The 16,339-nt window shown below is 47.2% G+C and overlaps 1 protein-coding gene across 2 annotated transcripts in view; it reads right to left on the bottom strand.

Moving 5' to 3' along the window:
* Positions 1-5,461: 5,461 nt before the first annotated feature.
* CDYL (chromodomain protein, Y-like) overlaps positions 5,462-16,339 on the bottom strand; it is a 239,527-nt gene continuing 228,649 nt past the window's right edge. For both annotated transcript variants that reach the window (XM_011984585.1, XM_011984586.1), the window contains 2 exons: positions 8,594-8,737; positions 5,462-7,103 (listed from right to left, as the gene is read on the bottom strand). In XM_011984585.1, the coding sequence (XP_011839975.1) occupies positions 6,945-7,103; positions 8,594-8,737 (303 nt within the window). In that variant the 3' untranslated portion in view covers positions 5,462-6,944. The remainder of the gene's footprint in view (positions 7,104-8,593; positions 8,738-16,339) is intronic.

Raw genomic sequence — 16,339 nt, 5'->3', positions numbered from 1 at the left:
ACCAGCTTGTTCACTTCTGCCAAAACAGCAACTAGAATTTGATAGGGACTTCAATGAATCTGTAAATTTAGTTTTACCAGTTTAAAAATGTTAAGTCTTCCAATTCGTATTTTCATTTTCTGTCTTCTTTAATTTCTTCCAGCAATGTTTTGTAGTTTTTAGTGCATAAGGCTTGCACTTCATTTTTTTTGTTTTTTGAGAAGGTGTTTCGCTCTGTCCCCCAGGCTGGAGTTCAGTGGTACAATCTTGGCTCACTGCAACCTCCACCTCCTGGGTTCAAGCGATTCTCCTGTCTCAGCCTCCCAAGTACCTGGGATTACAGGCACGTGGCATCACGCCAGCTAATTTTTGTAATTTTTAGTAGCGATGGGGTTTCACCATGTTGCCCAGGCTGGTCTTGAACTCCTGACCTCAGGGTAATCTGCTCACCTGGGCCTCCCAAACTGCTGGGATGACAGGCGTGAGCCACCATGCCTGGCCAACTTGTACTTTTTGGTTAATTTATTCCTAAATATTTTATACTGTTTTGATTATAAAAGGAATTTTCTTAATTTCATTTTCAAATGATTTATTGTTAGTGTTTATAAATAGAACTAATTTTTGTAAACTAATCTTATACCCTGCAACCTTACTGAACTTACTAGTTTTAATAATTTCTTGTGGCTTCTTTAGCATTTTCTATATATAAAATCATGTTATCTGCAAATAGTTTTACCTTTTCCTCAACAAATCTGGATGCATTTTACTTCTGTTTCTTGTCTAATTGCTCTGACTAGAACATTCAGTACAATGTTGAATCAAAGTGGCAATAGCAAACAGTTTTGCCTTGTTACTGATTTTAAGGTAAAAGCTTTTCGTCTCTCCATTAAGTATAATGTTAGCTGTGGGTTTTTGATAGATACCTTTTATGAGGTTGAGGAAATTTTTCTATCCCTAGTTTATTGTGTGTTTTCACTGTGATGGCTGTTGGATTTAGTCAAACACTTTTCTTAAATTGAGATATATGGTTTTATCTTTTATTAATGTGGTATATTGTGTTCATTGATTTTTGTTGATTTAGGTTGAGCCAACGTTGCATTCCTGGGATAAATCCTACTTGGTAATGGTGTACATATAAGTTTTATATGTTGTCAGATTATTTCATTGAGAATATCTGCATTTGTATTAATAAAAAATGTTAACATAAATATATAATCTACATGGTCTAAAGTTTTCTTGTGATGGCTTTGTCTGGTTTTGGTAATAGGGCAACACTAGCCTTACAGAGGTAAGGAAGCATTCGCTCCTCTTACTTTTTGGAAGAGTTTGTGTTCCTTTTTAAACATCTGACAGAATTTATGAGTGAAGCCGTGCAGTGCTGGGCTTTTCTTCGCAGGAAGTTCTTTGACAGCAGATTCAACCTTTTAGTCTATTTTAGTTTTTTCTTTCTTCTTGAGTCAATTTCAATAGTTTGTGTCTTTCTAGGAATTTGTCCATTTCATTTAGCTAATCTAATTTGTTGGGATACGATTACTCATAGTATTCTCTTACAGTTCTTTTTATTTCTGTACGGTTGGTAGTAGTGTCTCCCTTTTCATTTCTGTTTTGGTGATTTGAATATTCTCTTATTTCATTGGTCAGTCTAACTAAAATTTGTTAATTTTGTTGATCTTTTCCAAGAAATGACTTTAGGTTTCATAGATTTTTTCTACTGTTTTTCTATACTTCATTTTACATATTCCTGCTCTAATCTTCATTTCTTTCCTTGTACTTGCTATGGATTTAGTTTGCTGTTCTTTATTTCTAGTTTCTTAAGGTAGAAGATTAGGTTATTGATTTAGCATCTACTTTTCTCATATAGATGTTTTATTATATAATTCATTACATAAATTTTGTTATGTTGTGTCTTCATCTTCATTCATCTCAAAATATTTTCTAATTTCTCTTGTGGTTTCCTTCTTTGACACATTTGTTATTTAGGAATGTTGTTTAATTTCCACATATTTTTGAATTCTCCACATTTCTTTGTTACTGATATCTCATTGCATTCCATTGAGGCTGGAGGACATACTTTGTATGATTTTAATAATTTAAAAATTTTAAGACTTGTTTCTTGTTTTATTGCGTAACCTATGATGTATCCTGGAGAATGTCCCAGGTGCACTTGAGAAGAATATGTACTCTGCTGTTGTTGGATGAAGGGTTGTATAGGTGTGTTAGGTCTAGATGGTTTAAAATGTTGTTCAAGTCTTCTATTTCCTTGTTGATTCTCTGTCTAGTTGTCCTATGCAGTGTGTTCCATATAGGTGATATAAATAGATATGTATATAATTTGCCCAGTTTTAGCATATAAAATTTAAGAAAATAAGAATTAATGTTAAATACATTAGATCTTAGCTTTTATTCTAATGCCTGTATGAAACCATTTATTAGCCATTTAACTACTTATGACTCTAAGGTCATAAAACAGATTTTAAACTTTGAAATGCTAGTCTTTTATCCTGCCAAAAAAGTAAATTTTAAACCTGGGTTGAAATCATTCAATGTCATTTTCACCAAAGCAGACATTCGTTTGCTTCTTCAGACACGCTGTCAGAATGTTCCCTAGGGAAGAGGGAGAGGATTCCTGTGATATAGTCAGCCTTTCCCCTGTTGCCAAATAGTGAAGGTATTTATTTAAATGCTAGTTAGTATTGAGAAAGCTCGGTGGGCTGGTCCAGCTCTTACAGAGGCGGAAAGCTTGTAGACCATCAGAATTATCTGGTAAGTTTAGCCTTGACTTGAAAATAACCCTAAATCCAGAGCCACCGAGCAGGCTGGAACCACCCGTTCTGCCATGTTGCCCCACCACTCTCACTTGCAGAGAATTACAGGCCCATGGGATGCCAGGATGGACTGGACACTGCAGGCCATTGGTCCCCTCCTCGCCTCCCCACTCAAGGGAAGAGTGCATAGAGCAGTGGAGTGTAGACCTCTCTTCCCAGGTGCAAGGTCACCAAAAGGCTGTGTGATGCCGGGCAGGTTGCCTGACTCTTCTGGGCCTCGGTTTCTTCACATGTAAAGTTAAACTGGTGCATGAAACATCAGCGATCTCCTCTTCTCCCTAGTTCAGGGCTGTACTCCAGGGTCTCATGTTCCCAGAGAAGTGCTTTCACCTGCCCGAGTCTCTCCTTTCCTCTAGAGGGCAGGACTCCCTGGCATGTCCTGGAGTCCATTTGAAAAGCTTCAGCTTGGAAACAGCTTCTCACACTTGGTGGGGCACAGACCTGGGACTATTGTGTCAGAAAAGTCTCAGAAAGCTGTCTGCACGCTAGGACAGGAAGGCCGTGAGCCGGGGAAAGTTGGTTACAGAAGAGGTCAGTACAGAGAGGCCACCAGATGGCTCAGTGAGTAGATCTGGGAAAAGCAGAGACTGAGTTTCCCTAGGGCAATGACAGAACCCTGTCCCCAGGGTTTTTCCCTCTTAAGCTGTGTGTCACTATTTGGCAGGTGCCAATTCTCTTGCAACACACAGAAAATATATTTTCTTCTTTTAGAATATTTATAAATATTTATATTTATCTCTAGGGGAGAGAACTTGATTTTCTTCTTTTGGAGAAGCTGTAACGCTAGTTCATACACGTGTAACGAGTATGAACGAGTCTGATGATCTACAAGTATGAACGAGTATGTTCATACTAGTGTAATGAGTAAGTAGTGTGCAAGTGGGTTGGAGCCTCTGATGGGGCCCAACAAGAGAGGGAGTTGGTCATGAGGCTGGCCTTAGCCCCCTACACACCTGCTGTGCCCAGAGACTGGGGGCACCCCTCACTCCCTCTTGACCAAATACGGGGCGAGAGAATGGGAGCAGCCCCAGTCTGAGGCCATCTGCAGTCCGGTTTACGTAGTTGACACGCCTTTCCCTCCAAGACTGTCCGAGTGCTGGGTTCTTCTCATTTCTGTAGCTGTCACTAGTTTTGCTGGGGACATCACAAATTAAATCAGCCTGCCTAAAGACTTTTTGAGAGCTCTCATTTTATAGAGTGATGCTAGGACAGGAAGGCCATGAGCTACAGGAGAGGTACAGAGACGCCACCAGATGGGCTCAGTGAGTGGATCTGGGAAGAGCGTATTAACGTGTATTACATTAATATTCTCTGCAAAATGATCTCAAAAAACTGAAGGAGCAAATGGACAAGTGTCTCGAAGCGAGCCTGGTCTACACTGCAGTGTAAGTGCCACCGACACTGTCACCCTCATGGTTGAGGAAGCAAGGCCGCCTGTGTGTTGTGCCTGTCTCTGGATCTCAGAGGTAACAGGCTCCCGACTTTGGCTTTGAGGGGCTGAGCAGTCTTAAGCTGAGGAGCTAGGAAGCTCTAGAGAAGAGACCTTGATATTTATACAAGATACTATTTTTTCATGCATATCCTGAAGTTTTTTAAAGCATCGTTTTTTTTTAAACCTAAGATTCCATCAACATTTTCAATAATGTGTATTCCACTGTGGTGGTTGCACAATTATTCAACCAAAACCCCACTGATGAACATGAATGTAGTTTCCAACGCTTCACTGTCAGAACAATCCTGAGATGAACTTAACTGCATACATATCTTTATTGTCACATTTCCTACCTTTCCTACCACTCGTTCCTTAAGATGAATCCTTATAGATGGAGTTGCTGGGTCCGGGTGTTTTATGTTTGAGAGTTACTGTCAAATTCTCCTCGAAAGTTGGACCGAGACTTGCACGCATCTGAGCAGTCACATTTCCCTTCCTCCTCACCCACACGGGGCACAAAACAGAAGAACTTCACTGCCGTCGCCAGTGCTACTTCTAGTTGGGCTCAGTTCTTGTGCAAGAAGTTGAAAGGTGGAAGATTTGCTTCAGAAAAAGGGGAGGTGGCTCACAAGGCCCAGAGGATGCAAAGTCTCGGAAGATGGAGAGTTCACTTGGTTCCCTATTTGTAAATTCTACAACAGACATCTTAGTGTCTTTGTCAGAATATGTGCTTTGCCACATCGACCTTGGATAAAAGCTTGGTGCTACTCCTGATCAAATTACCTACACGACCTTGGGCATGTGTTTAATTCTTCAGGTTCCTCATCTGCAAAACACAAGTGAAAATAGCCACATGACAGGTTTGGGTAGAGGAGGGGTAAGTTACAACTCTATGTAAGAGAAAATCTAACACTGAATGAAGTCAGTCACAGAAGCTTTTTTGTGATATAAAGGTTAAAAATATGTAGAACTAAAAGTAATTTATTTTAGGAATAAGTTCTTAGAAGAAGTGGATGATGGACACAAATTCAGGAAATGGTCACCTGGGTGAAGGTGACCAGGCAGGATATTGGTCAAATTGTAGGTCCTGCCCAGGTGATAGTCATGCAGGGTTTCATTCCATTAAACTGTACAGATGCTTTACACACATATGTATATTTCACACACACACAAAGAGAGAAAACATCCCAGGAGAAACCTCACAAGAATCAGAGAAACATTTCAGATGTGTTAAGAAATATTAGTTTTATTTAACCAGTTTTCACAGCTGAATATTTATTCTATAAAAACTTTACAGATTGTACAGTTTATATATAGTTCAAACTACGGAACGAAAAGGTAGGTCCCACAGATGCAAAAATACTGTACTAATCAATCCAAGATAAAGGCAGATTTACACACTGTACAGCTCTCCACGTGGCCGGGGAGGTGGTCAGTTCTAAGTATAAACTTCAAAACTGTACAAAAATAAGAATTTGATTTTATTTCGCTCTTCATACATTCAATATGATTGCAAGCTCAGAAGCCTAATAATAGGCATCTGGAGTCTGGAGTCAGTACCCACTCCTGGAAGGAGAGCACGTGTCTATCCACACAGGGCACTCGTGGACACCACACTGAGCTCAGTATACTGTATAGACATAAAAGCAGAGACCAAGAACATTAAATGGTGAATATAAGGTAGTTCTTTTTTGTTTTGAAAGGAGTTTTTGCATTTAATAGTGTGCCAAAAGAATTTTAACTTATTAAATAAAATATATTCTAAGTGAACCTAAAAATTACACTTTATAAACATAAAAATATTTTATTTTGGTGTAATACATCAATCATATCTGCAAATAGAAAACCAAAACTGTCTATAAAGTAGTACTTCTCACCCAGCAACAAGAAGCACTTATGTAGTTACTTTTCAGAAGGGTCAGAAAAACTATTTAAAACCCACTAAAGACTAACTTATAACTTAGTCATACTTAAGCTATTCAGTGATTCACTAATACTGCAAAACAAGCTTTCTTCTAGAGACAGTGGTTTCTTCATGTTAACTGGGTAAGAACTGGACATATTTAAAAAAGAAGCGGAAACCAATTGATATCTCAGCCTGAATCCTAAGCATATGTCTGGTTTGAGGGTAAGCTTCTCAGTGGATTTTTCATCAGAAATATTTATCCTAGAAGCTGAGTCTTTTGATTTAGAGTTTCCCGAATCTGAGGTATCTGTACCTTCTTAGAGAAAAAGCCAACGCCTCAGATCACGGTGTCTCTATGTGGGGCAGGGCAGGTGAGGCTGGCTAATACCCCTGTAGATTCTGTGTTCTAGAAGGAAGAAATGAGGAAAACAAACATTATTCCAGACTTTTCTGTCATCCAAAACCAATAAAACACAATTCTGTTTTTTATACAGTACTAGCCAAAGAAAACAAAAATTAGAGCTTCTAAGAGCAGTCTAGTGCCCATCTTTATACTTTTACACTTGCGTGTATCTAAGTATAAAATAATGACGTTTGGACAAAGAAGCTTTGTAGTTATTTATTTTAAGGTTACAGTACTTTAAAACTCCTTGATAATAAATAGCGTGGATGTTCCCAGTCCTGCTTCCAAGCGTGAGCTACGGGTGAGCTTGTTTCAGGCGGTGAGAATGGATCAGGGCAACTGGAGCCAGTGATGTTCTGCTCAGCCCGATCCCGGTGTCACCAGTGGCCAGCCCGACCCTCAGAACTCATCGATCTTCCTCTGCAAGTACTTTAACATGGAGTCCATCCCCTGGGCCGAGCCCCAGATTTTCTTCAGCACCTCACACTCCCTCTCGTTGGCCTGCTCCAGCTCCATCTTCATGTTGCAGCGCACAAGGGCTTTGGATTCCTCAAGCACCTGCACCGGAAAACAAGAGCTAGTTAGCAGGGTGCATGCTGGCAGACACGGGTCCCTTGTGCCTCCACATTTATGGAGGCAATCATCCAGTTCCAACAATCACCTGTTCAAAAGGTTACCAGATGTTTTCTCACAATATGTCAGGCCTAATAGATGTATAAAGCACATTTCACACTAGGCACTGGGTACATTCTTAACTTCAAAATGGCTCATTTCAAAGGAGAGCTGGGGCTGTTGGGATCCAGCCTGCGCTGCATACTGCCGCACACTGGCGTGGACCCCCGAACTGGACGTCTGCTCTGCTGATGCCCAGAAAGCTCTGAGGATGCCTGTTGAGCGAATTTTTCTAAACAAAATGTAATTTTCATAATTAGGGTTGCTTGTCTGCCTGGGACAGTTTTGATGGGAGTCGTGTCAATTAATATTAAACATTTCGTATCTTATAATTAGCCAAATGCAATTTTGTTAGAAGTACATTTAAGAAAACAATTTGTATTTTTTTTTTTTTTTGACACAGGGTCTTGCTTTGTTGCCCAGGCTGGAGAGCAGTGACGTGATCTCCGCTCACTGCAACCTCCGCCTCCCGGGTTCAAGCGATTCTCCTGCCTCAGCCTCTCGAGTACTTGGAATTACAGGCTCGCAACACCAAGCCTGGCCAACTTTTGGATTTTTAGTACAGATGAGGTGTTGCCACATTGGCCAGGCTGGTCTCCAACTCCTGACCTCAAGTGATCTGCCCACTTTGGCCTCCCAAAGTGCTGGGATTTCAGGCGTGAGCCACTGTGCCTGGCCTATTCAGCACATTTATGAAACAAAAGTTTAGGAGGCTGGGCACAGTGGCTCATGCCTGTAATCCCAGCACTTTGGGAGGCTGAGGTGGGTGGATCAACTTGAGGTCAGGAGTTCGAGACCAGCCTAGCCAACACGGTGAGACTCCGTCTCCAATGAAAATATAAAATAACCCAGGCGTGGTGGCGCAAGCCTGTAGTCCCAGCTACTAGGGAGGCTGAGGCACGAGCATCACTTGAACCCGGGAGGTTGAGGCTGCAGTGAACCGAGATTACACCACTGCACTCAAGCCTGAGCGACAGAGCAAGACTCCATTCACAAACAACAACAACAACAGCAACAAAAACAACTTCGGCCCACTGAGGGAAAGCGGGGAGAAGCTAATAATGTGGCTGAAAGGCTCTGGACCCAGGAAAGAGTTAGGTCCATGTTAGTTGGTGATTTTCACAGGACATTAGGTAACTTGCTGACATTTCAGACTGAAGTCCATTTCTGTGGCTCCTGGGTATTTGCAAAGGGAGGGCAAGGTGTGCATGGGGGCAGTGGTGGCAGCAGTAGCTTCTGGCAGGACTTCACGGGAAGGTGCTCTGCTGAGGACAAATGTGAAGGACTTAGGAATAATCGCAAATGTGTGAGCTCTCTGAGGGAAAAGGTTCTATGTTTTAAAAAGCTACATGTGTAACAGAAGCAAGTAGACATACAACTGGATTGCACGAGGCAAGCTCCTTAATGCGAACCATCACTTCCTGAGTGAACGTCCCGGGCCAAAACACCTGGGAGACCAGGCCCTTGCCACACGCCTCCTGCGCCGTCAGCTTCCGCCCACTGAGCAGCATCTCGTTTGCCTGCAAGGAAGATGAGTGGATGTAATATGAATTGCAGTGGGAGGTGGGCGGGGAAGACCCATCCCTTAAAATCCACACCAAAGAGAGACGTTCACAAACACTGCCCCGCGGGGAAAATGCGGCACATCCTTCAGTGGCACTGGGAACAGACCCTGTGCAAGGTGCTGTCCACTGGGCAGGTGGAAAAGTAATATATCGGGCTGATTTTCTTCTTAAAAAGGAACGCAAAAAAGTCATCTTACAACCTACTACAGAATTACAGGGACTCTACAGTAAAGAAATCTAAAATAGAAAAGGTCTTTTTGCCATTCATTTAAAAAGTTACTGGTAAAACTTCCTCTCCTCCATCTGCCTTCCTCCCCCTAATGCCGGCCCTTCCCATGTGGGAGCTCTTTTAACACACAAAACAATCCCGGGAAAATCAGCATGTGCAAAGTTAGGCAATTTATAATTTTAAGGATTTGAACCAGGCATAGAACTCCTACCAAACGTTTTTCTTTATCTGGGAGGCCAATGGTGACTTGTTTTTAATATACACAAAAAATACTCTAATGGCAGTGACTGTTTCTGCTACAGTGTACCTTGGAGGCTGCCTTGCATCGCTTGGATATGAAAAGACAGAACTATCCAGGGCTTGAATGTGTCAGAAAATTACCATAATCTGCTTGAGAGGGGCTGGCTATAGTTATCTCACATGGCTCAATGGAGAAAGCTAACATTAGTTTTTCTTTAAAAAAAAATATATATATGTGTATATATGAAATTAATTTTAACCTTGTCCTGGATTCTAGATCACTTTGTTTTTTAATATATGACACTTAACTAGATCACTTTTAAGGTTTCAGCACAACATGTATGGATTTTACATCACTCACATGACAGGCTCACAGGTGCCGGGATGAGGCGGGAAGGGGCGCATACATGTCTGACACTGCGCACTGGTCTGACGGGGCAGGTTTTGGTCTGCCGTTTATCTTGCCTGGTTAACCTTCCTAACAACTCTGATGGTCACAAAGCCTTGACTATGAGCTGCTGGGCCTCTGGTAAAACACAATTTCGGTCGGTGGCTTCCATTTCCAAAAGAGGCAAAATCACCAAGGAGAGAAAAGGCCCTGAAGTTGCTGAGACAGTGTAAGACTGCCCAGCACCTATTGTCAATGTCTCGATGCCGTCTCCTGCATGTGAAACCCACGGCGTGGAGAACACACAGGCAGAGGTGGCAAAGCAAACACGCGGCTGACTCACTGCCCCTCCCATGCAGGCAGAGGCTGGGAAACAGGGCTGGGGACAGGCTCCTCCCAAGGGTTTGCAAGGTTCTTAATGATCACCTAAACTGGAGTCTGTCATTGGAGCTACAGCTTGGACAAAGGCATGAGTTTCTGAAGAGTCTGGAGAAGTTCTAGGAAGCCCTGAACTGAACAGCTTCTTCTCAGTGAAAAGTCGGTCCATAAACAATGGATTTAGAAATGTGACCTGACCTCACTGTTCGTGGTTCTGACAGTTCTTCTAACGGCACAGACCCCAACGCAGCAGGAAAGGGCGCGGGGCTCCCGGCGTGCAGACCCCAACGCAGCAGGAAAGGGAGCGGGGCTCCCGGCGTGCAGACCCCAACGCAGCAGGAAAGGGCGCGGGGCTCCCGGCGTGCAGACCCCAACGCAGCAGGAAAGGGAGCGGGGCTCCCGGCGTGCAGACCTCAACGCAGTAGGAAAGGGAGCGGGGCTCCCGGCGTGCTGCCCCCACAGGAAGCGCTCTGTGCTGTCGGCGTGTTCCTTTCATAGACTGTGTTTCTTTCACTCTCAGCATAGAGTGAGGACATTACAGCCAAATGCCTGAAGTTAAGCATGAAGTATGTTCTCAGGACCAGCTTAGCAGAGCCTTAACTTGGGCAGCGGAGGCAAGTGACCCCGCCAGGCCTGGTGCCTGGCTGTATCAGGAGGGGCAGGTGTCCTCAGGTTTCCTCTCCAGCCCTTCCTGCAGCGCCCTGGCTGTCTGTCCCAGTCAGTTCTTCCAACTTTATTTCCTGCTACCTGGAGGTCAACTTACAGCCCCACTACTGTTCTCTTCCCTGTGTGTCTCCCTTTCATCCTCCTTTCTTGACTCTCCTGGGCCTGACGCCAGCCAGGAACAGCCCTCCTCTCTGCTCAGCACTCACTCACTGCAGCCGGTCTTCCTCCCCAGCACATTTGTATCACAGGATTAAATCTACTTGTATCACAGGATTAAATCTACTTGTATCACAGGATTAAATCTACTCAATCTCCCTCGGTAAGATTTGTATCACAGGATTTAATCTACTCAATCGCCCTTGGTAAGATTTGCATTAGAGGATTAAATCTACTCAATTTGCGTGAGCATATTCTTCTATAAACACACTATTTTCAGTAGTTCTAAAATGAGAGGTTTTAAACTTCTACCCGAATAACAGATTCACACAGACGCGGTCAGTGGGAACCTGACCAGCTAGCACGATGATCTGAGATGGCTGAGTGCACAGGGACTCCCTGTAGACAACCTACATCACCCCATGATGTGGTCAACGTTGTCCAATTATTTAAAAAAAGCTATTGTGTAACCATCCAGAGAAATGGGACATGCCGGACGAAGGTTAAATAGAGATGTCTTGTTAGTTCAGCCAGAGTACAGTAGGAGGGGTGGCGAGGAAACTGGCCCAGTATGAGCACAGGGGATCCAGGAATCTCCAGCCTTATGGGGACGGCTGTGGCAGAGGTTTTACCACCTGCTCCCTCAGGCCAGCCTGTGAAGTCCCTAAGAGGCGGCTCTCAAGGTGCGAGCTACTCGCTGGGCATTCTCCAGCTTCACACCTCAGCAAGCCCCTGAGAGGTGCAAGCTGTCCACGTGGAAGCCTGTGGGCGTCGGACTGTGCCATCCTCTGTGCATTCCATGAATGTCTACTGGGCACCAGGAAGGCTGAACTAGAAGAGACTCCTCGGCGGACGTACACAGCCGCGCCTACAGCTGAGGGCCTGCAGCAGACAGTGTGAGAAAGCAGAGGCCACACAGCCTCCACGATTTGCATGTTTCTTTTATCTTGATAATGTGATTCCTTTAGCGTATCCTCCTGGCAGAGCTCTGCACATGCAAAGTGGGGAAAACCACACTCGTCCCAGTCTTAACTCAGGCTGCTGAAAGCTGAAATGCACCGAAGGCTCATGAAAGGAACGGCATCATTTACATAGTCACTTCCAACAAGATTGTCACAACACAAGTCATATGAGCAGCGTTTATTCACTTTCTGTGGACAGGCTTCGTCGGATACTCTCTCAGAAAGTGCGGAATCCACGCTGAGTGAAATGTGCGCTCTTCGCCCTTGAGTTAGAGCAGGGCTTCTGCCCCTGGACACTAGGGACATTCCGGGCTGGCCTGCTGTTTGGTGTGGGGGCTGTCCTATGTGCCATGGAGGGTGCTGAGCAGGGTTGTCCCATGTGCCATGGAGGGTGCTGAGCAGGACCCCAGCCTCTGCTAATGGCCATCTCATGTGTGACAACCAAGTTGTCTCCAGACATTGCCCCCCAGATGTGTCCCCCGGGGTGAGGTCGGAGAGTGAAAACTGCCCAGTTGAAAACAGCAGCTCAAGAGGCACCAGTACATTTCAAGGGGAAGCGAGAAGTCAAGATCTGTCAGGGCTTGTAGAGTGGGGAGAAACAGGCTGACCAGAGGGCAGGCATCCGTTCTGTAACGACTTCAAGCCTCGCGGCCCTTTCTGGGCATGGTGGGCTCTGAGACCGCTACCCCCGAGCAGCGTTCAGCCCCCCGCTCCACGACCAAAACGTGTCTGAACATCAAGCTGGTTTAGTATCTGCACCGACACCACACATCTACGTAGATCATACGCTGGGAGGGGTCAGAACCCCAGATCTCAACCTCCTTTGGATAAATAACTCAAAATGAGCTTCACGGGATGTTCCGCAGGATGAGGATTCTTTCTTGCTGGGACAGGGTAACTGGCAGGACACAGCGTGGTTTACAGTCATCACCATGATGAACTCATTTTCCTGATCATGACTCTTTACCATGGGAGTCCAGTGGTGTCCGGTGCGTGCAGCACGGTGTAAAGGACAAAGCAAACGACTCGGATAAGCCACCCACGTCCCCACCCCAGCAAGTTGCCTGCTGTGGGAAATGCTGTCAGCAGGCAACAGAGAGCTCAGGGCCTCCCCCATGGACCGCTCTTCCCAGGGCCGCCGACCCCACGGCCAACCGCAGTGGGGCACCCGGAACCACCATGAGGCCACATGGTTCCAGAGCTCCCTGTCAGTCAGCTCTGCCCAATCCTGCTTCCTTTCTGCCCTTCCAGGGACGCTGACACCTAATCTACCAGATCCTGCTTCCCAAATCCATCTTAGCTTCCAGAGAAACCATCTTGCGACGGGGGGAGTGGACAAACCGAGGGCGAGGAGGATTCAGAAACTGCACAGCTCCCCATCTGGCAATGAGGACCACCCCTAACAGGCCAGGTGGAGAAGCCACAGTTCTCGGCACAGGGGGCCGTCCGCGTGCTAACACTCTTACAGCTGAGGTACAGGGACTGCCTGTCACCATGGGTGCAAGCAGAGGGGCAGCCAGTAGCAAGAGGCAGAGAGGGCTGAGACTTGGCCCTAGCCCCTGGACTTGTCAACAAGAGTGGTCAAGCTCTACCCAGATTAATCAGCCACTGGAGGAAGGTCTGTCAGCTTGCGAGGGGTGAGGAGGTACGCTAGAACTTGCGATGGGTGCTTTTGGGTGAATGCCCCCAACTTTGAACTCCAGCTTCCTCTGAACCCCTGAGCCTATGGACATGGCCCACCCATCCCTATCAGAACATGCAAGCCCACCTTGCTAGAAGGTAAGGCAAACATCTCTCAGCAAGGCAACACTGGCCCCCCAAAACCTGCCCCATCCCCTCTGCTGGCATCAGGCCTGTAACTCGCCTCTTCCCCGAAAGGGGCTGCACAGCCCAGCCAAGGGTGCAGATGGGAGCTGTAAGAAGACACGAGGGTCTGGTTTCTCAGGGAGCCCGACCTGGAGCCCAACCACAAGTAGGACAGGAGAGTTCACTGATGTACGACCAACTCCTGGGATACTGATTTACCCCTGGTAGGTTCCCAGGAGATGATCTGACCCAGCTGTTGGGATGGCTACTGGAAGCATGAGGGAGGTGGGGACCCTGCTGAGTGAGGTTGAAAGGCCAGGGCTGAGTAGGGAGGGGTGGGACAAGATGCATATGGAGGCTGGGTGCGGTGGCTCACGCCTGTAATCCCAGCACTTTGGGAGGCCGAGGTGGGTGGATCACAAGGTCAGGAGATCGAGACCACGGTGAAACCTCGTCTCTACTAAAAATACAAAAAATTAGCCGAGGGCTGTGGCGGGCACCTGTAGTCCCAGCTACTCGGGAGGCTGAGACAGGAGAACGGTGTGAACCCGGGAGGTGGAGCTTGCAGTGAGCCAAGATTGCGCCACTGCACTCCAGCCTGGGGGACAGAGTAAGACTCCGTCTCAAAAAAAAAAGATGCATATGGAGCCTGTGGTCAGTGCCAGAGGGAGGGCAGTACAGCCAGTGGGGCCATCCACAGCACAGAAGGGCAAGCCTGGAGTGCTGCCTGGGACTGGGAAAGGCAGAGCGCCTGATCACGGGACCCCACATGACCACACGTGGGAAGTGGCCGGCACGAGCTGAGTTCCATCAGCCCCACAGGTGCAAGGTCAGGCAGGGCCCGCAGCGGATGAACAGCTGGGCTTGGCAAGCTCCAGAGGGCATCGGCCGGCAGCCTAGACCCCTGCATCACCCCCAAACCCTTGTGTACCCGCGCCCTGCCTCAGCTCATACCTACAGCCACGGGAGGACTCCCTGTGACCCAGTGTGGCCTGTGGGTGGGTCGGCAAGCCAAAAAGGGGACAGCAACTTCACCAGAGCCTCATCCAGCAGGCCTGGAAAAGAACGTGGTGAGGAAAATGCCCCCAGTGGCAGATGCGCCTGCTCACCCCCTGGTGAGGGGGAAAAGTGGATCAAGGTTAGAGTAACACTAGCCCCCAGCAGGGGTGGGTGTCCTGGACAGAGGCGTGTGGTGGGTGGAGGAATGGGAAGTGTGCAGGTTGCTGTCTCACACTGTCCACCTGAGAGCAGCCACCATGGAGTGGGCACTGAACAGCTTTGAGAGATGGCTGGTGGCCGCTGGCCACCCAGGGCTGGCAAGAGGGGCTTCAACAGCACAGTCTCCGATTTATCAAAGGTTGATGCAGCCACTGTTGCTACTGAGCATCCAGCCTTCCAGCAGGAGATGCCAATGTGAGCGGCCCCTCAAGGCACCATTCCCAGGGAGGCCCGCCTGTGGGCGCTGGGCAGCAGGCTGACAGCTCCAACAGGTGTGGGCGCACCCTCTGGGTCTGGGTCTGCCTGTCCCACCTGCAGATCCTCAGGCAGCACCACTCTCTGTGACTATGGAGGGTCTAGTACACCAGCATGGGGTGCCTCAGGGTGCTGCGTGTGACCAGAACACCATCCTCACAGCAAATACCATGTCGGGGGCAGGACCCCAGAGTCCTGTGGCTAAGTCACATACGGCACCTGCCACAGCCGCCAGCCTGGTACGGCCCTGGCCTGGCCTGAGAGGTGCCAGTTTGGAGGTGGCTCCATGATGGTGGGCAGCATCTTCTGATTTGTAGCACACACAGTACAAAGACCTTTACATGGAAGGACACGCGGCCTGGGAAATGGGATGGAGGCCGGTGCTGCTTGTTCCTCCCCTGACCCACTATAGCAGGGGAGTGGACAAGTGCAGCGACTCTGGGCCGGACACAGTGAGCAGGCCACAGATCCCTCGGGGTGTTTTAGCATCAGGGCGGCTGCTGAGGCCAGCAGAGGTTGGAGCCGCAGGTGAGGGGAACTAGCCTGGGGAGTGAGAAGGTGAGGAGCAGGGCAGCTCTGAGAACAGTGCGGCACTGGGGGCCACGGTCTGGCCTACCCATCTTCCTCCTCCTCTCTTGCATTCCTTAATTTTAAATGTTCTGGTTTTCGAGAACGTTTAGATGCAGGAAAAATGACAAAAGTAGTACAGAGTTCCCATAAACCTTCACGCAGCTCTCCCTGGGTTAAAACGTCACATAACATCTTATGATGACCAAAGCCGCTGACAATGTGCTATTCACTCAACTACAAACACGATGTGAATTTCACCAGCCTTCCCACTCTTGTCCTTTCGCTGGCCCAGGAGCCCATCCAGGGTCCCTGATGTTCTGAGCTGTCATGTCCCCTTGGTCAACTCCAGTCTGAGATGGTTTCTCAGTCTTTCCACGTCTTCTCTGACCTTGGCGTTTTGGAGGAGCGCTGCGCGGCGTCTGCAGACTGCCCCACAGTCCGGGCCTGACGTTCCTCATGATGAATGTCATGATGCAGCGCTGAGCTGCTGCACCTTCAGGAGGAATCCCACGCAGCGACGAAGGCTGCGTTCCCCTCAGCGCTTCATGTTGGCTTTTGTCTCATTTCTGTGAACTCTGACCACTCAGCAAGGTGGTACCCGCCAGGTTTCTCTACTGTAAAGTTACTATTTTTCCCACTACAAATAATGAGAGGATCCAAACATCCTTTTTCTCATCACGCTTTTACCC

The sequence above is a fragment of the Mandrillus leucophaeus genome, unplaced genomic scaffold (assembly GCF_000951045.1).
Source record: "Mandrillus leucophaeus isolate KB7577 unplaced genomic scaffold, Mleu.le_1.0 Scaffold27, whole genome shotgun sequence".
Taxonomy (NCBI): domain Eukaryota; kingdom Metazoa; phylum Chordata; class Mammalia; order Primates; family Cercopithecidae; genus Mandrillus; species Mandrillus leucophaeus.
This window is presented reverse-complemented; position numbering and strand designations above follow the sequence as displayed.